Source organism: Bactrocera neohumeralis, chromosome 4 (genome assembly GCF_024586455.1).
Source record: "Bactrocera neohumeralis isolate Rockhampton chromosome 4, APGP_CSIRO_Bneo_wtdbg2-racon-allhic-juicebox.fasta_v2, whole genome shotgun sequence".
NCBI lineage: Eukaryota > Metazoa > Arthropoda > Insecta > Diptera > Tephritidae > Bactrocera > Bactrocera neohumeralis.
The window spans coordinates 90563433-90590064 of NC_065921.1; the positions used below are offsets into that span (position 1 = coordinate 90563433).

Below are 26632 nucleotides of genomic sequence, written 5' to 3' on the forward strand. Positions count from 1 at the left end.
CAAAAATTATACTTTAAGCATTAAATTTTTATTTTTTAATCCCGATGTTCTATTATGTTAATTCTGAAACAATTTATTTTTTTTTTTAATTCTTGACTATATGCTTGTGATACAAATTTTTCGTTTTAATTTTAGTTGGGATTTTATTAAAAAGCAATTTAATCCAGTTAGTGGAAATTTTTTTAAATTATTTTTTAATGGGATTATAAAGCAAAACAATTGAAATTCAAATGTTAATTCAATTATTTTTTAATGCATTACTGGTTATAAGTATATGAACCTAAGCATATGTATTTAGATAGTTATATAATATAAAAATAAATGCATATACCGTTACCATTCATCTAATTTAATGAATTTATCCTTTTTACGAATTTGGTACCTGCTGAACTTTTTTGTTACGCAAACATACATATGTACGTGTATACATTTATGTAAGTATACTGTACATACATATGTATATACATATGAGTAAATTAATTGTTTTCCAACAAGTCTTGTCAAAAAATCAATATCTGAAATAAGGTCAATATTTCTAATATATTTCTAGCCTTTGGATAATTAATTGTATCGTTTTTGTGTTCAAAACACTAAATAATGATGATTAAACTCGAGGAAATTATTTTTAGAAAGTTATTTAATAGAATTGAATGAATGAAACATTTTTAGTGAACAATTTAAAAGTGTATAAAATTTTTGATGAAATTTTCGTTGATGAATTCTTTCCAGAAGAGTAAGAAAATAATGACAACGTCAATCTCTTTTGATCTTTTATTCACCAGTTTTGAGTTTTCCAGCTTGAACTATTTTGTTAATATTCGCTGGCTGAATTGCGTATGTATGTACATACATATGTACATATGCACATACAATTTATCTTGCGATACACCATATACATACATACATATGTACATGTACATACATACATGCTATATTATATCCTATTCTTTCATTGGTCTTACAATATTAAACATACATTTTAGTTGCAAACTCAAAAAATTAAATATAGACATAATCGACATCCGATATATGTATGTACATAGATAATGTATAGCGATCACGCTACACTTGTAGAATATGGAATCAAAGCAAAACAATTGAATCAAAGTATATAGAGCTAAATATATACTAGGGGTATTCTCTTGCTCTTGCAAGATTGCAGATTGCAAAAATACTATACCGAAATATACAAGAGCACCAGAGCACCCATTGCAGAATCTAGTGATATATGAACGGCTGATTCGGTCAATTTATTGTGAATGACTATTATGCAGAGCTATTGTGAATTGGCGCACCTTCTGCATACATTTTTAACAAAAAAAAACTAGCAAATCTTTATAATTTAAATAGAAATTATAAAATATATTTAAAGCTTACCTTCCTCAACAATTTAACGACGTAATATGTCTTTATGTATAATGACAGCTAAAACAGGGTTGCAATTATATTTTTGCGTGACATTGCACGCAAATATACATATGTAGGTTTTACCGTGCGATTCTGTAACTTGAGACAGTCTCAAGTCTCTAAATTTGAGATTTTAAGTTAGAGACAATTTTTGAGACTTGAGATGATATTGCTAATCTGTAAGTGACAGTCACAAAATCTATTACATTTTATTATTCAGAGATGTTTTTACACTTGAATGAAAATAAATATGTCGATAACAAATATTAAATTTTCTATAACATAGTCAAAAAACATAATTATCAATGAAAATAAAAATATATGTTGATATTGTTTCATAATATTTACGAAATTTATGTAAAATTGATTTATTTTTAACCTTTTCGTGTTTGAGTTGCTTACAAAATATAAAGAAACGACAATCGATTAATATCCATGATGATCTCTATCCAGTATATTCAAAATGGCAGACAAGAGTTATTTTTAGTTTTGTGACCTGCTAACTACCAGGTCTCAATATTTTGAGACTACCGCTAGAGACTGTTTAGTGAATAGTAACTAGTCTCAAATTGAGACTTTGCCTCAAAATGTCTCAAATAGAGACTAGAGACTGGTTACAGAATCCCGCTATTAGTCTGACATATATACTGTATTTTACAGCCATTGCAAATAGTTTTCTGCGTGTGTTTGTTGTTGCGCCGGTGCACCAAGAGGAAATATATGCAATTCTTGCACCGTGCAAGGGTTTTGCAAGAGCAAGAGAATACCCCTACTATATATGTACATACTTACATATATATATGTACATACTTACATACATATGTATGTAGATAAATATGGTTGTCGATATCGGTAAACAAATAAAAGTCTGAGTGAGTAATATTAAGCAATGTGTGCATCATAAATTTGGATTGGTTTAAAACTTGTAGTGTCCTCACAAATGTAAGCAGCTTATGAAACAACTATGAAAATCGTAAACATAAATTTTATAAAATTTTAAATAGAAAGAACATATGCGGTTATATATACATACAAAAGTCTTAAATGCGCAAATACTCAATAAAGAGAACGACTATGGAGTAAATGTTGCAAATACATATGTATATTATGGTCAGCGCAATCTTCCAGAGCATGTGGGTTGCTCTCTTTTTCACTCTACTTGAACATAATACTTAAACAAATACGAACCAACTTCAACGAGAGTCGTACTTGGGAACAGCGAAACAGATGAGTGTAAATAATGTTGCCAGTGATGAGTACAACTTTGAAAGGTATTTGGCAATAATATCGTCAATTGCCTTCGCAGCGAAATATCTAGACAGATCATTTTCTCGGTATACATACATATGTATGTATGTATGTATGCTTCTTTTGTTGTCACTTTTTGCTTACAGTTAAGTAGCCGCAGATTTATCAAAATATCTTTTTTCATGGTAGACTCATTTTGTTTTAATGTGTCATTCATGCATGACATGACTGAAATGCAATCTTTTCTTTGCGTGCAAAAACAATGTTATCTGTGAAAAAGCCGAATTTTTGACATTTTCTCATGTGAACCAATTAGTGAAGAATATGCTTAAAAGTTGTATTAGAGACAAAATGGTCTATTGGTACGTAAGTAAGTACATACTTTTCAAGGCACCAAACTTTTGAATATACATACATACTTACATAAGTATGTAATGCCTAGTTGGGCGTTTATTAAATGTTATTCTAGAAGTACAAATATAATACTTGAGAGGTATTTTTATTTAATAAGCATACTATAACTAGCCCCTTTGTATCATAAGGAAGGTGTATAACAAATTATAATACATACATTTGTTGTATTTGTTTATTTTACAGCAGATGATTTTTTTTTAGTTAGAAGACTGGGTTAAAACTGGAAGTATACCCAATAACACCAATACTAATGTTTCTTGGTAGGTGCAATACATATGTACATACATACGTACGCATTTTTTCGTAATGCGTGACTGAAAAAATAAGTTGACCTCATTAATTTTCCATCGTTGAGTTCAATGAATGTATTCACATAAATGTGTATATGTATGTAAACACGTAATTAAAGCATGTGAATACTGTTGTTTTCATCAGCATCACTGATGTTTCTGCTAGGCCATGAATTCAAACTGTTAAAAGACGCTATATTAAACGGACATCTCCTCTAATCGTGCACAGTGGCCAGTCCCAAAGTTTTTTGATGTTTATTTAGCGGACCACTCTATTAACCAGACAGAGGGATTTCGCTATATATAGTAGTTATTATTCTAATATGAGCCCACCAGTTGCAGAACTTAATGGAGCAGGTACAATTTTCTATAAGAGTGTTCATCTGCTGGCGTATGCTGATGATATTGATATGCTTGGCCGTTAGTTCTCCAAAGTGGATAAGGAAGCAAAACAAACGGGTCTGGTAGTGAACGAGGAAAAGACAAAATATTTCCTGTCGGCGCACTCGCGACTAGACTCCGAAGCCACTTTTCACAGTCACAACTTCGAAGTCGTAGATAATTTGGTCTATATTGGAAGCAGTATTAACACCAACAACAATGTCAGCCTCGAAATCCAACGCAGAATAACTCTTGCCAACAGGGGCTACTTCGGACTGAGTAAGCAATTGAGAAGTCAAGTCCTCTCCTGACGAACCAAAACCAAACTCTATAAGTCACTCATTATTCCTGTCCTGCTATAAGATACAGAGGCATGGACAATGATAATATCCGATGAATCGTTGTTATGAGTTTTCGAGAGAAAGGTTCTGCGGAAGATTTATGGTCCTTTGCGCATTGTCCACGGCGAATACCGCATTCGTTGGAACGATGATCTGCATGAGATATACGACGACATTGACATACATATGTATGTATGTATGTATGTAGTTCAGCGAATTAAGAGATAGCGGCTGCGCTGGCTAGGTCATGTCGTACATATGGACGTCCAGCTCTGAAAGTATTCGACGCAATAGCCGCTGGGGGAAGCAGAGGACTCCGTTGGAAGGACCAGGTGGAGAAGGACCTAGCTTCGCTTGGCATTTCTGACGCGCTGTTGTTAACTCGGCTATAATCGCGTAAGCTGTGTCTACGCCAGTAAAGACGAAGAAGAGCTCACATCAATAAATAGATAATTCACATCTGTTTTTGAAGAACTTTACTCAATTTCCTTTTACAAGCAAATAAAAAATTATAAATACTTGAATACCTATATAGTTTAAATTGAACGAGGGCTATATAGGAACATACTAAAAAATATAATATTTTAGTATAGTTTAATATACTATTTCGCATATTAATAAACCCCTTTTGGGGTTTCTAAATTCATACTCTACTACTAAAAATAATATTAAAAAAATAGTCCAAATAACCTATAAAAGATCAAATTGAATAAAAATATCTCAAATATAGAGTAAGTTCAGGTATTTTGGGCACCATTTTACGATTTTTTATTGAATATCTAATAATTTTCTTCCAAAAAAAATTAATCATGGTATACTTTCAGATATTGCTCAAACCATATTTCAGGCATTACCTCCATAGTTGCGATTCACTGCCTTTTTCTACACTAGGTCCACCGAAATGAGATTCTGTTTCATGGTTAGGGGGAAGATTTGGAAAAAGATTTTCACCGTCGGAGTCACCAAGTTAAGAAATTTTTCTAAATAAGAAAAAGATTGGATTTGACAGTTCGTATTACACACAATTTTCTTTCCTTTAATCCATTTTTTCACTTTGGCTTAGTTTTCTTGGATTCATATTCCCTTTTTTAATTTTTTTATGGGGCCTAGTTAAAACAATATTTATTTTTTCCGCACGTGTTATCGCCTTAACATGGCGTTAACCTTTGCATGCAGAATCTCTAATCATAGAAAAATCCATGAACCCAATCCTTTTCAACACATTGCTTGATGCCAGAAAACTTATTTGGCACCTGGTTTTTTCAGCGAACTGAACTGAAACTCAAGGGAAAATCGCATTTTGTGAGGCCCTTTACTTCATTCCTAATGCATATTGTACTAACTCTTTCTCAATTTCATCATTCAGTAATGGCTAACGTTCGACATTTTTATTACTTTGTTAGAGAGAAGTTACTCCCTGTCGTTCTTTGTAGTGTGGGGCGCGACACTCGACATGTCTTTGGCGCAAAAAGTGTACACATTTTATGATTTCAACCTCAACCGCTTTTTTCATCATATTCGATTCCCATTTTCATTTGTTTTTGCATGCCGAGATATGTATGTTAGTTCGGTATTACAAAACCCAAGTTTTATATGAAATATTATATATGTGTATATTATATAAAGTGGGATCCAGAAAACCCTACCCAAAGTAGCCCACATTTCCCACTTAGTGGCTTGAAAGGAAAAAGTATTTTAAAAAACATTTTTATATGCATATAATTAAAAATACCTTCTTACTGTTCTATGTATGTACATTATTTAAAATATTTATAAGCTGCTATCTGAATACCCGATCTTACTCTACTAAATTTTAGACAATTTTTTCACTATTTACGGAAACCGTAGCATTTAGGTTCTGTTGGGATAGCCGCACAATATTTGATGAAATACTTTCTTTTAAGTGTATTATGTTTTCGATATTTATAGATCCTTTTTCGATAATAAGCACTATTTAGTTTACAGAGAACAAACACAGCTTTTCAGAAAACGCTCACATCTACTACGAAGCACTGTGATATTTCAAGCTGGAAAGTTAAAATTAATACAATAAATTTTTTAATTACATTGCGCATACTCCAATCACTCATGCCCATTTCAGGGGCTATTTTTCGTATACACTTTTATATAATGCATGACCACTGAAATAATTTCCTGTTTCTTTTCAAAAAAAAATATATACAAGTATATTTTACATATTTTCACAACTCACAAAAAACTAAAACAGCAAAATTAACATGTGTACTAGTATTCTACTTTCTTAGAAATAGCGATAAAGAAATGGTGGTAAAATTGAATACTTTAAGTTCTTGGAATATATAAGTGCATTCAAAAAATAACGATTTCGTATGCCAATTATAGAAAATATATTGCTTTGCTCCAATCTTTCGCATTGTCTATTATAGCCTGATATCTTTGAAACAACTTGTAACTAAATTTTCCGCATATTCCACAGGAAGCGACCTCCAGGTATGTTGGAGAAGCCGAATTGTTACGTAGTGCTGACATTAAATGTTTTCTTGAAGCACCTCAAAACCCCAAATACATGAGCAAAAAAGCATCCATAAAAATGTTTGTCACTTTCTTAGCCAAACACGTTTCAAGGTGATGAACAATACAAAAGTTCACTCATCTGTAAATATTACATTGCTCCAATCACGGTTGATATTTTTTCGGTGCTCAATGCAACCTTTTCTCAATGTGTGTGTGTGTGAAAGTAGGAGCTTGTTACAGTAGTGTTGCGTTTGATGCTAGATTTCTGAAGTCTGCCCCCTATATAATTTAGAGATATATCTAATTCCTTTTAAAAAATGCTTAGCATCGCTTAGACTGAGCAGGGGTTCCTTCTCAAAATGAAAGTCAAAGCTTTGTCCTCACTTTTAGATGTCACGTGATTCCTCTCTCTTCTTGGCTTGTCATCTACGTTTAGGTCAGACCACCTCTTTACCAATATACCACTCGTATTTAAATACTTTGCAGTTTTTTTAATGAACCATCTGAGACCTTTAGCATGCTTCGACGTGACCTATTATTAAAAATAACACAAAAAAACTAACCGAATTGATCGCAATTGAAAATGTGTTAATTTGCAAAAAAAAAAGTTTTCCGCCAATTGATAGCGCAAAAAAAAAACGATATTTTTTAACGCATTGTAGATTTTCTGAATATTACATTTTTCGATTCTTTTGCATAGAGATTGATTAGAGATATACAAAACTTACCACATGTACACTGCTTTGCAGATTGCCTGCCATCATTGCAGCTGCAGCCGACGCCGTATCTGTGGGCTTCTTCTCGGTTTTCTTGGCTGAGCGTTTATTTTTGCTCTCAAGGTATCGTTTTTGCAGCGCCGCTGTTTCACTATTTTGTTGCTCACATACTGTATTAAATGTTTGTTCATAGCGCGGTACGCAGTCCGTCTGTCGACGTCTATAATTCTCGATTCGTCGTCTAAGTCGATCAACCATTTGCTGCCTCTTTGGAGGCACAACTTCGGGACCGCAGGTACCCTGGTTGCCGGACGTTTGTCCGTTGATATTGTTGACACCGATGAGGCCACCCATTCCGCTAGATGCTCCAGCCGTTGTAGCTGTTGTTCCAGTCGCACCTGTAGGGCCGCCAGTTGCGCTGCCGCCAAAGCCAATGCCGCCTCCTGCCCCGGCACCTCCTGGTGCTGGATGGTACGCAGAATGTTGAGATTGTTGTTGCGTATTCGCCTGTTGATGTTGATGTTGCTGGTGATGTTGCACCTGTATCTGTTGTTGCTGCTGCACATTATGTAATTGTTGCTGTGTCGATTGTAATTGCTGATGTTGCTGTAGATGCAGCCCTAAACTTGACTGTTGATGCTGTAGCTGATGGTGTTGTAAATGTTGTTGCTGCTGCAATTGTAAATTGAGCTGTTGTTGACGCTGCTGCTGGTGCTTTTGCTGCTGGGCTGCGACGGCTGCCTGGCTGGCGCTCTGAAACACAGGGATACCTCCAGCATCCATAAATACAAATTTCTGATGCGATTTTAACGTCGCCTTCGCGTCGCACTAGTCCTCTGACCTCTAAGGTCCGAACATTGGGCGTCGAACACGAATAAAACAAGAATAACCGAAGTAATCTAAGTATGTAATCACTTATCACATCAAATTTTAACGTCAAAACCTTTGGAAGAATTTTCGGAAAATTTAAATGATGTGCATTTTTCATAGTCTCATCCTGAGAAATTTTAATATTAACTGCAAATAAAAAATTTTAAATCATTAGAAACGAATATTATTTTTTTAATAAACGCATTTAATTAAGTAAGTCTTATTTTATAATTCGAATATTTTGCAATAGAATTGAAAGAAATATTCATACATTTCAAAATTTCTTGTAAATGTTCCACAGCATCAAGAACAGGGTGCATTTTCTATACGCTTATCTCTTTAGTATGATATGAGTATACTTATGTATGTATACTCGATTATTTCATGTTTGAAATTGAATTTTGTTCAATGAGAAATGAGTCATGAAATTGCACATTAACAAAAGAAAAACTGGAGAACTCTACCGCTCTAACATCCATGACTGACTAGCTCAACGACGTAGAGGAAGCTAAAAATACATAAAACGAGTTAGCTGTCTAACTGGCTGCTACAGTCGTTGGTGATTTGAACAGAGTTCGGTCGTTGTTATGATGAGCGTAGTACGTCAGTAATAAAATGAGGAGGCCAGTTTTTTTCTCGGCAGAGAACAAACAGTGTTGCCGTATGTACCATGAAAAAATTGTTTTTGAATGGTTTTTTGACTATTGATTAGGGAAACAACGATGCCGCTCAAAAGTTTTGAAGATGTATGTAAGTTATGTATGAAGATTACTAAATTCGAATTTCCAAGTTTTTATTTTAACTTAACACAAATTTGTTCGGGCAATTTTTAAAAACTATAATTTTTCAATCTATTATAGTCCGAAAGTAGATTACCATTTGTTTAGAAATTGGATGTTGTAACCAATTTGTATCAAGATTCTTGATCGTTTGCAATGAAAACTAATGCTAGTAACCACAATGCTAGTGTAAGTATGTGCATATACTTACATATATGTAATGCTTTTATATGTACTTATATGTATGTATACAACTCTATTAGTTGTGCTATTGATGTCAATTCAAAATAAAAAAATATACAAGGGATATAAGAAATATTGGAAATACGTACATATGTATGTATGTAGTTTTTCTTTTGTAACAGCTAACCAATTTTCCAAATTATTTGAATATGAGATTGTTATTTCCTCTATATGTATATACACAAATATATACATACATACATACTTATTTTATGAAAATAATAAACATGTATTTGTTAGGATTCTTGGCGAGTTCATTCGGCTATTCATTGTCACTTATCCATACTTACATGTGTATACACATACATATGTATATGCATGTATACATATGTACATTGAACTTATACTCATTGTATGTAAGGGAAAGTGAATTGTTTTATTGGTACACCCACGGCAAACCAGCGAATAAAGTAAGTTTAATCGTGCTCACACTGCCATACGTGCCAATATTCCAGAGTACTAAACTTAGTACTCAATACCGAAATACTGTGGTCGTTACCCTGCTCTATGGAATGATACGAACAACGAAAGAACGAAATGTTGGTGTGAGTCGCCCGGAGTTCATGCAAAACCAGAGCAAATTATGATTCAAAGAAGCAGCCACCGATAAACTCTTATTTCTTAATGTTTTGTTTAGAGAACAATTCGAGCTTTATATGATACTTGTTTTTGTACTCTCAACATGCATTCTTGTGGAGCATGCCCATTAGAATTGGTGTATGGTACTGCGACGGTAATACTACTTGGTTGTCTCAAATTTATTTATTCGTTTGATGTTGCAGTTTGAAAATGCTTGCTTGGTAAAGTTGATCGCTTGTCCCAGTGCTTGTTTGTTTAGTCGACATACTTACATACACGCATACGATGGCGAGTGTCAAATTATTAAAGTTCATAACAGGTGGAAGAAAAGAAATGGATAGTTACAAGTGTACATACATACTATGTCAGCAGTTTCCCCCTGCCTTTGTCATTTTACTAAAATTTACTTAACTATTGATATTCGAATTTCCTCAGAACATGTTCAAATTTTAAATTGACTGCGGATTCAACTCTTCCAGTCGCGATGAGTTATTAAATGCCACTGTTATCTGCACTACACCGATATTATAGTTGCGTTTTCTGGCTTGTACAGCTGCTTTCAAAACCGGTTCGACACCAGCACATCGATTCGAGGCGAAATCGTGTGACTTCCCTTTATGTATTTTTCTCCCCACCACAACTCTAGTTATCACTGTTATAGCCATTGGTAATGTAACTTTTGTCGTCGTATTTACTACATACATATGTATGTATGGATCGGGCGAAAATGGAGTGGTGATTAACGTCACCGCCAACATAATTTTCGTTTCTCGCTTCACAATTAGTTCCCCTTTGGATAAACTTTCATTCATTTTCTACAACTTTTGTTACCCATACTTGATGATGCAACATATTATTCTTCTTCTTCTTAATTGGCGTAGACACCGCTTACGCGATTATAGCCGAGTTAACAACAGCGCGCCAGTCGTTTCTCCTTTTCGCTACGTGGCGCCAATTGGATATTCCAAGCGTAGCCAGGTCCTTCTCCACTTGGTCCTTCCAACGGAGTGGAGGTCTTCCTCTTCCTCTGCTTCCCCCGGCGGGTACAGCGTCGAATACTTTCAGAGCTGGAGTGTTTTCGTCCATTCGGACAACATGACCTAGCCAGCGTAGCCGCTGTCTTTTAATTCGCTGAACTATGTCAATGTCGTCGTATATCTCGTACAGCTCATCGTTCCATCGAATGCGATATTCGCCGTGGCCAACGCGCAAAGGACCATAAATCTTTCGCAGAACTTTTCTCTCGAAAACTCGCAACGTCGACTCATCAGTTGTTGACATCGTCCAAGCCTTTGCACCATATAGCAGGACGGGAATTATGAGCGACTTATAGAGTTTAGCTTTTGTTCGTCGAGAGAGGACTTTACTTTTCAATTGCCTACTCAGTCCGAAGTAGCACCTGTTGGCAAGAGCAATCCTGCGTTGGATTTCCAGGCTGACATTGTTGGTGGTGTTATTACTGGTTCCTAAATAGACGAAATTATCTACAACTTCAAAGTTATGACTGTCAACAGTGACGTGAGTGCCAAGTCGCGAGTGCGACGACTGTTTGTTTGATGACAGGAGATATTTCGTCTGCCCTCGTTCACTGCCAGACCCATTTGTTTTGCTTCCTTGTCTAGTCTGGAGAAAGCAGAACTAACGGCGCGGGTGTTAAGGCCGATGATATCAATATCATCAGCATACGCCAGCAGCTGTACACTCTTATAAAAGATGGTACCTTCTCTACTAAGTTATGCAGCTCGAACTATTTTCTCCAGAAGCAGGTTGAAAAAGTCACACGATAGGGAATCGCCTTGTCTGAAACCTCGTTTGGTATCGAACGGCTCGGAGAGGTCCTTCCCGATTCTGACGGAGCTCTTCGTGTTGCTCAACGTCAGTTTACACAGCCGTATTAGTTTTGCGGGGATACCAAATTCAGACATCGCGGCATAGAGGCAGTTCCTTTTCGTGCTGTCGAAAGCAGCTTTGAAATCGACGAAGAGGTGGTGTGTGTCGATTCTCCTTTCACGGGTCTTTTCCAAGATTTGGCGCATGGTGAATATCTGGTCGGTTTTTGATTTTCCAGGTCTAAAGCCACACTGATAAGGTCCAATCAGTTTGTTAACGGTGGGCTTTAATCTTTCACACAATACGCTCGATAGAACCTTATATGCGATGTTGAGGAGGCTAATCCCACGGTAGTTGGCGCAGATTGTGGGGTCTCCTTTTTTATGGATTGGGCATAGCACACTTAAATTCCAATCGTTGGGCATGCTTTCGTCCGACCATATTTTACAAAGAAGCTGATGCATGCTCCTTATCAGTTCTTCGCCGCCGTGTTTGAATAGCTCGGCCGGTAATCCATCGGCCCCCGCCGCTTTGTTGTTCTTCAGGCGGGTAATTGCTATTCGAACTTCTTCATGGTCGGGCAATGGGACGTCTGCTCCATCGTCATCGATTGGGGAATCGGGTTCGCCTTCTCCTGGCCGCATTTTTTCGTAGAATTTTCGAGCATTACCCCTGTCGGCCAGCTTATCAAGCTCTTCATACTCACGCATTTCGGCCTCTTTCTTTTTCTGTCTGCAGATGCGTCTCGCTTCCCTCTTCAATTCTCGGTATCTATCCCATCCCGCACGTGTAGTGGTCGATCGTAACGTTGCGAGGTAGGCAGCCTGTTTTCTCTCCGCTGCGGCGCGGCACTCCTCGTTGTACCAGTTGTTCTTTTGCACTTTCCGAAAACCAAGGGTTTCGGATGCAGCTGTACGTAAGGAGTTTGAAATGCCGTCCCACAGTTCCCTTATACCGAGTTGTTGATGAGTGCTCTCAGAGAGCAGGAGTGCAAGCCGAGTAGAAAAACGTTTGGCAGAGTGTTGTGATTGCAGCTTTTCGACGTCGAACCTTCCTTGTGTTTGTTGGCGTGCGTTTTTTGCTGCACAGAGGGGGTGCGAATCTTGGCTGCAACAAGATAGTGGTCCGAGTCGATGTTAGGACCTCGGAGCGCACGCACATCTAAAACACTGGAGACGTGTCTTCCGTCTATCACAACATGATCGATCTGGTTGGTAGTTTTTCGATCCGGAGACAGCCAGGTAGCTTGATGAATTTTTTTGTGCTGGAATCTAGTACTACAGATAACCATATTTCGGGCCCCGGCAAAGTCGATCAGCCTCAACCCATTTGGGGATGTTTCCTCGTGGAGGCTGAATTTACCGACTGTAGTGCCAAAGATACCTTCTTTGCCCACTCTGGCGTTAAAGTCGCCAAGCACGATTTTGACATCGTGGCGTGGGCATCTCTCATAAGTGCGTTCCAAGCACTCATAAAAGGCATCTCTGGTCACATCGTCCTTCTCATCCGCCGGAGCGTGGGCGCAGATCAGCGATATGTTGAAGAACCTCGCTTTGATGCGGATTGTGGCTAGACGTTCATTCACCGGAGTGAATGATAGTACTCGGCGACGGAGTCTCTCTCCCACCACGAATCCCACACCAAACTTGCGCTCCTTTATATGGCCACTGTAGTAAATGTCACAAGGACCTACTCGTCTCTGTCCTTGTCCCGTCCATCGCATTTCTTGGACGGCGGTGATGTCAGCCTTTATTTTCACGAGGACATCAACCAGCTGGGCAGCGGCACCTTCCCAATTAAGGGACCGGACATTCCAGGTGCATGCCCTGATATCGTTGTCCTTATTTCGTTTGCCATGGTCGTCATCAAAAGAGGGGTTTCTCATCCGAGGCTGTTTGTCGCTTTTCATTGGGATAGGCTTTTTACGTGGCGGGTCCCAAACCCAGCGCACAACCCTATGCAGGGGATGTTTCGCCTTCTCACTTTAGCTCACCTTCGAACGGATGTTCTTAGGCTACCCAGAGGATACTTGGTCAAAGACCGGAAGTCGTGAGCTGCTTGAGTCATATGTAAAAGAATCGTTTCTGGCCACTCCCAAGTGAATGGCGATCAGAGAACTTTCCTCACTTGCGTGAACTTCTACACATGACCCCATCCTCAACATGCAACATATTCTGCAACTAATATTTGCGTTCGTCAAGGCAACGGCGATATGAATCAGCAACAGTTGCATCCAAAATGGACGAAAAAATGTAATGGCAACATGGAAACCAAAATTTTGCTAAGATGCAACCTCAAATTTCGAGGTAACTATGTTTGCCCATGTTTCATAAGGAGCGTTTGATACAAACTTAACGTGGAGTGGACATAGAATATTTTGCTGATTACATGATTTTTTGACAACAGGAAATAAGGATAAAACCGGTAGAATATTGAATTGGGATTATGTAAGAAAAAAATTGATTCAACTGAAACAAATTTTATGTACTGTGTTCAAGCTGAATAATAAAATCTAGTAGCTTTGGTGAAATATTTACAACCACAGTTAAAAAGTAATTGCAATTCAAGATTTATTAAGAAGAGCAAGAGAGATAATTTATTAAATGAACGCTCAGTGGACATGCGTAATGAAGAAAATTTAAATAACATAGAATATAAAGCACTTTGTAGGGTTCGATAGGTTTGAGCTGTAAAACGATTTTAGCAATATATGGAAAACCCAACTTTTTCTGGGTAGTTGATCGATCCAATTTCTGGTCGTCAAAAACTTATGTTTAAAATGTATTCTTAAAGCCACAAAAGTGAACGCAATTGTGTGTATGTAAATGCGTTTATATTTTACAAAATTATTTGTATTACTATATATATTTATGATATACATATGTATGTATATGCATATGATCGAATCACCATTATCCACAAAAAGCTTCTAATCATAGAAGTTTTCATTAAAACATACAATTTTTCAAAAAGCAGTAAATTATTGATTTATACACAGCTTTATTTATTTGCTTCGCATACAATTTTTTGCTTATGCACATAAAACATGTATTCTCTATTTTTGGGTTGAACATATTTTTTTGCTTGTATGTTTCAGAGAAAAGAGATCGTCAGTTGTATTAATATTCGTATTTAAATAAGAATTTAAAATTGCAAAGAATTGCCTTACATCATTTTTGGATGGTGGTTGAATAATTTCTTCCTCAGAATTCTCATCGTTTTCCAGTTTTAAAACAATAATGATGTAAATCAGATATCACATCTAATTAATATGTGCACGAAAATTGTCAGGAGCTAGTACACAAAAGAAAAGAAATAAACAAGTCTCGACTGCTTTTTTAAACCAGCCCTTACAAATTAATATAATGTATAATGTTATAGAGTACAAACTAAATCTAAGTTTTTGTTTGGTTGTTTATTTCTGTTTTTTCAAATTCGAAAACCTTTTGGAAAAGTTAATATATCGGAAAAGCAAAACACCTTTGGGACATTTTTGTTAACTTTTTCGCGATTTTACTGTATTTATATTATATTCCTGTCATATGCGAATTGCATTTCGAGCGTCCACCCAAGTAATGTCCTATTCATTGGCAATGCACTCTTAACAGACAACGATAATGTTTTCACGTTTTTTAATATCAAATAATAACGTTTATTTATTAATTTTGCGGATTTTATTTCTTTTTTGTTGTTTTAAGTACTTCATTGTTATCTTATATGTACTATATATATAAAAAATAAAATGCTGTTTTGTTATGTACTCGGAAGTCTTAAAACACTATCAGTATACATTATATTTGATGAAATTAATGTCAATTCAAAAAATCGGTTTGTAAAATAAATTTAAAATTGAAAACTTGTATTGCGGCAGATATGATTGTTTTCAGAATCTAACAAAAAAAGATGCTCCAAAAGGGTTAATCAGACAAAATTTGGCTTAATACCACCACCAAGGAAGTGATCATCGCCGTTGTAGTATTTGTGTACTACTATGCATTTAGTAGTTTGGTACTGTTAATAATCTATGAAAGGGTTTAAATGCGGGAAATGCTATCATATTATATAATGAGCCCCAGTGGCCTAATGGATAAGGCATCGGCCTCCTAAGCCGAGGATTGTGGGTTCGAGTCCCATCTGGGGTAAAATCAATATATAATGACTTTTTATAATAAAGATAGTTACGATAATTTTAGTACTAACACTTTGGTGAGAAACGATTTTAAATGAAATAAATATATTAGTAACAAAATTTTACAAATTATTCCTTTGAGACAAATTGATTACATATGTATAAGTATAATAGGAATATTTATAATCCGTTGGATTTACACCATCACGGCATATTCAAATTATCATAACGTAATGTACCATATTTGTGTTTGTCTTTGTTCGGCAAATTTTTCCTTATCGAAAATTACGTGAAATATGTATGTATATTCAAAACCTGATCATAAGTTAGAATAAATTTGGTGCAATTATTCATAAAGCAGCCATTAAAATATGTTATACAAAAAAACCGACATAATCAATATTTATAAAAAGACGTTATACACGTGCGGGAATACTACACGTTCCTGTTGAGTGAAATGATTTCGACCAGAATGGGTACAAAATTGAAATTTGTTGGAATTAATATTGATAAGAATATATGAATTTGCATACATACAAACATATCAAAAGCGAATGCACATATGGAAATAATGTACCTAGGCATATTGTGTTTTATAAGCTAACTAGCTGACCTGGCAGCCGTTGTCCCGCCTGAAATTATGTGTTTTGAAATGAAAAGAAAGTTGAATTTATATTGTGTTGAAAATCATTATTTTCGATTTTTCCAAATTTTTTCAATGTAACGAAGCTTGATAAACAATATTTTTTGGTTTCTGTTTCGGTGCGTAAATGTACAGAGAAGATGGTTTTCCAACTCGTGAGCACGCCACGTATATCCGGCCGTGTGAAAAACATAGCATTTCCAAATTTATGCCACACACTTCTAGCGACTATCCTTGTGTCCTATTGATTCTCATCTCAAATGCAATTTTCACTGGAAACGGAATGCGTTGGAACTGATATGGGAAATTGTAGAACTCTTTGAAAACTGAAAAGGTTTGAACTGAAATGGCAAATCGTTGGAGCTCAGAGGAATTCGTAGAGTCAAGTATTTTGCCCCATTCTATAAGATAGCTACGTTACAATCAGTCGGGTTGCATTACACAGTTTCGGTGCTTGAAGATTGTGAAAATAATGCGGTGTCATACCAAGCCTCTCCAAAGCACTTAGAAATTCCACTTGATAATTCGCGGCTTCGTCTCATTGTCAAGACGATCGATCGATTTGTATGAGCGCAAGTCTCCCGGAATTTGACTTTAAATCTTCCAGTTTAAGTCAACAACATCGGTATTTTTGGCAGCTAAAATTGTGCGTGCACTCAAGAAATCCTAGTTACGATAATTTGGCCAATGTCCGAATATTCTTTATGAGTTCATCTTTCATGAATTGATAAACGGCAGATGGAATTGATATTAAACCACCGGAAGTATCAACCAGAATTGACACATTTCCAATTCTTGGCGAATACGATGTAAAATGTCTTCGACAATGTAATTTTTGTTCGTATACCATAATTGAAGCGGATTTGAAGGTTGATATGTCGAAATGATCTTCCCGAAAAGTGTGCGAACTTCATTTGCACCGCATCGTACATATTTTGCTGGCTTGCTTCTAAAAAAATTGTACCCACCGTACCATTTACAGTACGCAATGACTCAAATGAAGTTGAAATGCGTACATTATCCAATAGGAACCGAAGGTCGTTTTTCCGGTGGATTGTGTAAATTCATCGAAATGCATTATTTGAGAACACACCTGGCTGTCAATCTACTGGTTGGCCTTCCTTTCTGCGTAATTTTGTTGCTGGCGGTGTTTCCACTGGCTGCACTATATTCTCTGGGTTGAAGTACACTCTTTGGCCATTCTCCAAATTAAGTGCGAGACGCACAACAGTCGGAAAACGTTCATGAATTGCAAAAGTAAATATCCTACAAAGCGCTTTATTGCAGTTCGACCGTATCGTTCAAGACCAATAACCGCCATGTTGCATCCTTTGGTGACTTACTTGCAAACATATTTGATCGATTTCACCAAACTACAATATCAAACATTGACATGAGATTTGAATGTGAATTAGACAACAGTGCCGAATATAGTTCGATTCATATGTTGTCAACTTCGAAATTCACTACTCTAAGCTGTATGGTCGTCTGATGAGCTACGGCGATAGAGTGGATATCCATAATTTCCATACAAACCGAAGTGAGATTGTGGTATCCGCAAGGTAAATGAACCATATTGGTTTTCATCACTTCGTTTAATACTGGATCTTTCTCTGCATCAGGAATTTCCGCAGAAATGATTTCATCAATTTGATCTGGTGGAACCACTATCCACCATCCAAAGAAGAACATCTTAACTGTTGTTTGAAAAGTCGATCCATAATTCCACGCGTATGTCATCGCATCCTGGGAGTACTCGTTCATGTGACTTGGCGTTGATGGCAAAAATAACACCGACCGATATTAGCGGGACCTCTTCGTGGCTTCGTAACAAATTTCAATCTGTAATTTATCACTTCGTTTGAAACACACATAAAGTTTTCACTGAATAATTTTCAAATTTTTTTTTAAATAGCCGGAATAAAAGAGCAAGCGACCGAAATTGAACTATTCAAATAATTTACAAATCAAAATATTGAAAAACAAAAGAAAAAAGAATTGCATGAAAAAAGTCAATTTTTGGAAATTTCCAATGTTTCGACTTTTTCTTATGAAGTTTTTTTTTATTTCTGAACTTTTCCAGATACACAGCGAACAACTTCTGAAAATTTCATGAAGATTGGTTTCGCCGTTCTCGAGCCTTAGCGTTACTAACAAACAAACATTCATTTTTACTTATGTACATACAAATGTACATACATATATACAAAATAAAACGTTTGTATGGGAAAAAGAAAAGGACTGTTTTTAGGCGTTTTCCGGCAACTTTCGTAATTTTTTGTTTACATAAGAACCTTCTCCTAATAATAAAAAATACAACAAAAAGAGAATTAGTGAAATTGGTCCAGCCATTCACGCGTGATGCCGTGACAACGGAAAACGGGTTTCATTTTTTTACATACATATGTATCTACATACATATATAGATATAATTTATTATTATTTATTTCTCGGAAACATGGTGGATATTTAAATACGTACTGTAAAAATTTAGCTTGCATGTTGCCCTGAGTAGCTGTGTATATTAAAATAAGTGTTAAAATTAGGTGTGTTAACTTCGATTACATCTTAATTCGGGTGCAACCGAACATTTTTTACTCTTGCAATCTGCAGAAATAAATGCCAGAGAAATATAGTACCTTAAGGGGTCCCGGCGGTCTAGAACCCTCAAATTAAGGGGTGGGTTTTCTGGATTTCTTTTTAGGTTTAAAAAAAGAGCAATCAATTTAAAATTTTTACAGTTTATTTATACACTTATGAAAAGTACAAAAATATTTTTTTGTTAAATAGAAAAAAATTGTAAAAATATTAGAAATGGCGTGCAAAAAAAGCTATCTTATGGAAGGCATACACGCACCAATTATTATACCAATTTCATCGAATTGTACAACTGATTGTTACGTACATACATACATATGTATATGGGGCAGTAGTATGAGTTGTACCAACTGATTGGATGAAAATCAAAATTTTTTGATATTTTGCCAAGTTGGTTGTGTTAGTTGGATCGTTTTTGGGTTGGTCGTGCGTTTTCAAACGATTTCGACATTTTATTTCGGCTGTCGAAGAGAGTGCGTCATATATAATAAGTAAAGCAACAACTTCCAAACTCATGTTTAAGTAACGAAGTGAATATTCAAAATGAAGTTGGCCTCAAAATTGTATTAAAAGTTGTGTCGTATGTAGCGACAAGGGCGATTTCTAGCCCAACTCAATCAACCAACTAATTGTTGTGTGTATGCCTTCCATTAAAAGATGACTCCCGGTGCTGTTGTTGTTTTGACTCTTCTGAACATCTGAAACATAAAAACCAAATAAATTATTAATCAGTAGGAGTGCAGCTATCGCTGGGACTACAACCAAAAAAAAAAAAAATTGAAAATTAAAAAAATTTCGCGCTTTTCGTTCAGATTCTGAAAACAGCTATTTTTGGACCAGTTTTAAATCGAAACAAAATCGAAGTTCTTAAAATTAAAATTTGATCGTAGTCCCAGCGATAAATATTCATCTTATAAACACCATATTAAAATTTCAAGTGATTCGGTTAAAAATTTTTTTTTTCATAAACCGAACGTCGAAAAAAGTAGTTTTGAGATAAAAGACGTACAAAGCATCCATTCATCGAGCCCCTCGACCGCGCGCTACCTGCTAAAACCTGTAGAAGCTAAAATAATGTGAATATCTTTCCAAAAATTTTACAGTATATTCTTAAAGGACTATACTTTCGAACTATAAAAAAAAACGATTTTTTGAAAATTCTAGACCACCGGGACCCCTTAAGGTGTAAAACGTCAAACAGAGGATCGGAAACCAAGCAATTTATATCCACAAGAACTATATATAAATAAAGCACTGAGAGTTGGGGGTAACCCGAAGTTATCTACTTTTCCTAATATTACAAACTATTAAGACATACAAAAAATTCCTTAGGTTTCAATAAAGTACCTCATATACAATCACCAATCATATGGAGTAAAGCCAGGCGGATGTTCGGAAATCTTTATATTAATTATATTAGGGATAGGTCAAGTTTTTGTCCAGTTTTATATATTTTAGGCACAAAGATACACTGCTGTGAGCAAAACACGCTCTCTCATTTTCGTTGAGATAACTCAAATATTGACCGATACATGAAGCTCGAAAATCTTTATATTAGGAATATGAGGACTTAAGAATAGGGTCAATTCAACCCATTTCTAATAAAAATATATACCACTCGCCAGGAAAATTTCTCTCTGAATTTCAACTGTATATCCCATACATTGTCCGATATTTTCGGTCAAAAGTCAACTATAGATACTTCGGTATTTGGTACCCAGAAATTTGAACAGTTTTGGTTGGATTTGAACAATTTTTGGTTATAAAGTGCCATACTTTAAAAAAATTATTAGTGCAATGTTTTATCCCGTTATAATGTATTAATTACTTCTTGATTTATGTACAGGAAAGTGGCAGAATCAAATTGAATTTAAAATTGTGCTAAATGGGAAGTGGGCGTGATTGTAGACTGATTTCGCCCATTTTCGCACTGTGACATAGAATAATAATTCCACGTACAAAATTTTGTCGAAATCGGTTGGTCGGATCCCGGATATGTGATTTCAACAAAAAGTGGGCCACCACACCCATCGTCCAATTTTTATCCCGTCTACCATAAAGGAATGTCTCTGGGGTATTTAGTTACTGATTTATTGTGCTTTTACAAGTTATTAACAGTACAGTTATATGGGAAGCGAGCGGGGGTATCATCAGATTTCATCCATTTTCATTGTCGGTAGGACATCTTATATTATTTATACTAGGCAAATTTGGTCGTTCTAGCTTTAGTGATTTAGGAGATATGTTCATTATTAGAAGACGTAGCCATGCCCACTTCTTCAAAAGTTTCTTCTGTAGGTACCCATTGCTACTGCAATCCCCTGAGCCAAATAACAGATCTTTATTAGTACTTAGTTATGGCCATTTATAGATTTTCTATTAATGACGTTTTGTAGGCGTGGATTACGCTCAACTCGTCCCTACTTTTTTGCCAAGGAATACGTATACCAAGTTTCATCAAGATATCTTTGTTTTTACTCAAGTTAAGGCTTCCACGGGCGAACGGACGGACCGACAGTAACTCGGATTTCAATTCGTCTCATCATCCTGATCATTTACATATCTATGTACCTCTATATCTAACTCGATTAGTTTTAAGTGATGCATATAATCGTAAGATGAACAAAACTATTACATACATACATATATTCTGTTGCAGCATGTTGCGAGAGTATGATAATGTTATATTGGAACGAAGCAAAACGCAGAAATTCATGCCTCTTGTCGGCTATGAACTCGAAATGTCAACACACATACTCTCTTAATATAAGTTATACATGTGTACATGTACATGCACTCGAATGCTCATACAAAAGTATGATTTTTTTCGTTAGTGCATCGACCTGTGAAAATAACAACAATAACAGTTTAAGCATATCTGATACATATTATATATTGTATGTAGTAAAGTCTGATGCATACATTGTATCTACATATGTATGTAAGTACATACTATAGTCACAAATCAAAGCAATAATAATGATAACAATTTCGTTGCAGGCATAATCTCCACAATTGCACAAAAGATTTTCCCATGTACACATACATACATATGTACATACTGTATGCATAATATTGTTTTTCTAAAATGCAAAATAAATTCATAGTTGATTTGAAACTTATTTAATCTGAAATATATCGTTCTTCATTTACTTAAACGGTAAAATATCAACGAATAAAGCATATTTTTTTTTATTTCAAGTTAGGTATTAGATATGTGATACTTGAGTTGATTTTGCCACTGTTCAGCGAATCATTCTAGCTATTGGTACCACCAACTCGCTTAAATTCATATTCAGATAAGAGTATTAAAATGTTATGAAAATTTTTGCAGCCGAGTTCAATGGCGGGAGTTAATACTTGATTTTTATCTTATTTTTCGAATAGCTTGTTTCAAGTTTCAAGATTTGCATTTTTTAGAAACTCTAACCACGTACAACTATTTCACAAAATAATGTATAAACTTATTATTTCGAATTCATCTAGTATGTACATACATATGTATGTATGTACGTACGTATACATACATATGTACATATAGTATATGAACGGAAGGAAATATTATATGGGAATATAGGCGTTGTTGTAGTGTGACTTGTCCCATTTATAAAAGGTGTTATGAAAATGTTATATTTAGTTTACATCAAATGTGTACATATGTATACATATGTATATTAATATTATAATTTAATATTAAAATTGTGTACAAATTTTAAAATTAAGATTAATTATGACTCTGGATTAATTGCTGAGGTTTTAGCCAGACTTTTAAGGTATGACTATGGTCCCACATATCATGTAAACATAAAGAATATAAGTTTATGCTCTTGTGTACGCTAATCACAAAGAGGAAAAGAAGTTCAGCCAAACATCAACAAAGCGATGCGCGCTAATATTTTATGTACTTACAAATATGTACATACATATGTAAATACATATGTAAGTATGTATGTAGATATGTACATATGATTGTTTAGTAATTTTCAATAAGCAAAATGAAAAAAGGTAGGATTTTACTTCGAATAAAAATCTTTCTAATGGAAATATCATATAACACAGTTCAAAATATAGAAGATTCAGATATACACATGCACATACATACATGCAATTATAAATCATAGACCGATTTTATAGCTATCTAAGTATTTCATACCAAAATTTGGTTCCTTACCGTGTAAATTACATATGTACATATGTATATACTTATTCTACTACGCAAGTGCCCCTGCAGAAAATTAATTTGTGTCACGTTGGAATACTCAGCCAACTCATGTCTCTACACTAGCTCATTGCTCGTGCTTTAACAATCGATATTACTGCACGATGTAATACGACAGAGGTGTTAGGACGTACTTGTAGTCAAGAATGATAGAATACAAGATTACGACACTAGTTTACAGTTAGTTTTTTTCGGTTTAGCTCTTGACAATTCTTACAAAAACAAATACATTGTTCAACAATTTCGTGACGTAACAGTTTTGCGTTGAGAAGAACAAGCATAGAAATGCATACAAATTGTAAACAGAAAAGTAAACACTTTTTGAAATTCCCAAAATAATATTAATTCATTCGTCTTTGCAGGAAAAATTTCAGTGGAATGTTTAGAATATTGTTGCGAGAAAATATGTATATAATTAGTTTTAGGCACATCCACAATAAATAGAGTAGCATGAATGGAAATTGTTCAAATGAAGAAAACCAGTGTAAGTGTACTGTTGTATTTATTTAAATTTCTAAGCATAAATATATTAATTTTTTAAAATGAAATGTGCAGTGGCTTGTTGTAATAATTATTATGCAATTAAAGGATCGAAAACGAGTTTTTTCAGTTTTCCGGCCGATTTAAAAGTTGCCAAAAAATGGATGTTATTTTGCAAAAGAAATGATATATTTAATACTAAATTAATAATTTCACAATTCTTTTATCATAATTTCATACATCTGATACATCTGAACTTATAATATACATATGTATATATTTATATACAACACAAGAAAAAAAAAACAACTTAATAGACAATTTTATTATCAATAGGCCGATATATTTCTTTAGAAATGATTCTAATCTTTTCACTCAACAATATTCAATCGTTTCACTAAAACTTTTCATTAAAATCGAAAGAATTAATAATATTTTGCGAATTTACAAAAGTGTTTACTTTTCTGTTTACAATTTGCAAGCCATTTGACAGTTTTTCACTCTTGTTCTTCTCAACACGGAACTATGACGTTTCGTAATGGCGGTCGTCGTAATCTTGTATTCTATCATTCTTGCTTGTAGTTATGTATTTATTTTGCAGTATGAGAATCAACGTTAATATGAAAACATGTATGGGTGAGTATGGGTAGTGATTACAGTAGTTACAACTATAGGTACTCCATGGAATGCACCGATATCAAACAGAACTGATGGTCCTGCCCGTAATCACACATTGAAATGGACCAGTTTTATATGTTTTATCAGAATTTTGATTAAGTGCTCTAGTATTATGATCCACGTGTAGATTCATATGTTTGTATGTAGTATATGAAGTGCTCACCAGTTTTTGAAGGAAAATATATGTACATATTACATAATCATATGTGTATGTATATTTACATATACATACATACTACGTGTTTGTATGGTAAATGTATGTATGTATGCCTGATATGTCTTCAGATTTAACGTTCCCTACTCGAATGGAAATGCAACTTATCGATGAAAATATTAATAGAACAAAAGAAATAAACCAATCATAAATATGTATTCAGTAAAAAGCACATTCGAAATTGTAAAAAAGTTCTGCAAAAACAGACTGCTTTTAATGAAAACTTAGTAAAGTGAATGCCACCATATGATAGCATAAATAAAGTAACGATGAAAGATATATTTTTAGCACTTAGCCCCCATATGTACATTAGGGTGTGTCATTCTGAGTCAATCTTTTTTTTCAACTCAAAAACAGGCTAAAAACTTTCGAAAATGTGAAAAAGAAAGTCACTCAAAAGATGAGCTCTTAATATTAATATTAAGAGGTGCCTCTTTCAAATTTTCTATTTTTCATATAAATAATATGGAAAAAAAATCATTTTTTTTTGTGGTGGTTATTGTGCGGAGGTTATTATATGTACATATGTGCACGCGATGGCTGCCAGTAGGGATTGTAAACTCGATTCCGATTCTACTCGAGAATCGAATTTTCTCGTAAAATAATCGATTTTTCGGAATCGATCTTCAGTAGTCGAAGTCGATTAAGAATCGATTCTTGAAAAATCGAAAAATCGATTATTTTACGAGAAAACTCGATTCTCGAGTAGAATCGGAATCGAGTTTACCACCCCTACTGGCAGCCATCGCGTGCACATACATACATATATGTACATATGTAGTATAATAACCTCCGCACAATAACCACCACAAAAAAATGCTTTTTTTTTCATGTTATTTATATGAAAAATAGAAAATTTGAAAGAGGCACCTCTTAATATTAATATTAAGAGCTCATCTTTTGAGTGACTTTCTTTTTCACATTTTCGAAAGTTTTTAGCCTGTTTTTCAGTTGAAAAAAAGGTTGACTCAGAATGACACACCCTAATGTACATACATAACTAATATAGAGATTTTCGACTTTACTCCATATGATTGGTGATTGTATGTGGGGTGCCTTAATGAAATTTTAATGAAACCCAAGAAACATTTTTTTAGTATGTGGCATGATAATAGTTAATAGATAAAATCGGGTCGATACTACCCCAACTCCATACATATATATGTATGTATGTATATGTATATGTACATATCGTCACCAAAAATGCAAAATAACGTATCAGCAAAAAAATCGAAATTGAGCATCCTATTGATTACGATTCACTATTTCAAATTACATACATAATATTACATATGTCCAACATTTTCAGGTTCTGTGCTCATATATGAACCAGTTTTAACCAATATTAAATTTTTTTTCACTCTTGTTCCATTTTATTTCGTGTTTCATTCACGCCACTGTAAATTTTCGAAAATGTTGTTACGTTATTTTGCATTTTAGGTGACGATATGTGATGTCGGTCAGTGTATGAGGTATATAGAGCAAACATATGTACATATGTATATGTATATTAAATTGCTTGGATTCCGATCATCTGGTTGACGATTTACTCCTTAAGGTAGTTCCCTGACTTTGATTATTGCACGTTGCAAAAGTATAGAACGTTCGGTTGCACCCGAAATTAGCTCTCTTTTACTGTTTTTTTTATTAGTTTGAGTAAGCAGATAATTTTATGCCAGTTATGATTCGAACAAAATTTCAACCCGTTTACCCGGACTTTACACTCTCATGAAATTGTTTTCAAGTTGCAATAAACTCACACTTTTCTACTACCACAGTCTCACTTTTTGAACTTGAACTCCGTCTTGATATACAAGTTTTTCCATTTATAGGGCAAGTTGACGACCAACTTAAAACAGCTGATCACATAGTTTTGCGAACAAATGGCATTCAATTGTCGGAAATAAAAATATTTCGTTATATAAATGCACACATGGATTGGTATCCAAATATAATTATATGAATCCATTATATTATTCTTCTTCTTCTTAATTGGCGTAGACACCGCTTACGCGATTATAGCCGAGTTAACAACAGGGCGCCAGTCGTTTCTTCTTTTCGCTACGTGGCGCCAATTGGA

General features: G+C 34.8%; 1 protein-coding gene and 1 non-coding gene across 4 annotated transcripts in view; one reads left to right on the forward strand and one right to left on the reverse strand.

Moving 5' to 3' along the window:
* LOC126756747 (neurogenic protein mastermind) overlaps window positions 1–26632 on the reverse strand; it is a 50364-nt gene that overhangs the window by 12917 nt on the left and 10815 nt on the right. For 2 of the 3 annotated variants that reach the window (XM_050470021.1, XM_050470022.1), the window contains exon 2: window positions 7303–8307. In XM_050470021.1, coding sequence (XP_050325978.1) covers window positions 7303–8073 — 771 coding nt within the window. In that variant the 5' untranslated portion in view covers window positions 8074–8307. Of the gene's footprint in view, window positions 1–7302; window positions 8308–8431; window positions 8647–26632 lie in introns of those variants that run through there. The other variant, XM_050470023.1, reaches the window with a different exon arrangement.
* Window positions 15661–15733, forward strand: Trnar-ccu (transfer RNA arginine (anticodon CCU)). The gene has a single exon. It is a non-coding gene; the product is annotated as a tRNA-Arg (tRNA).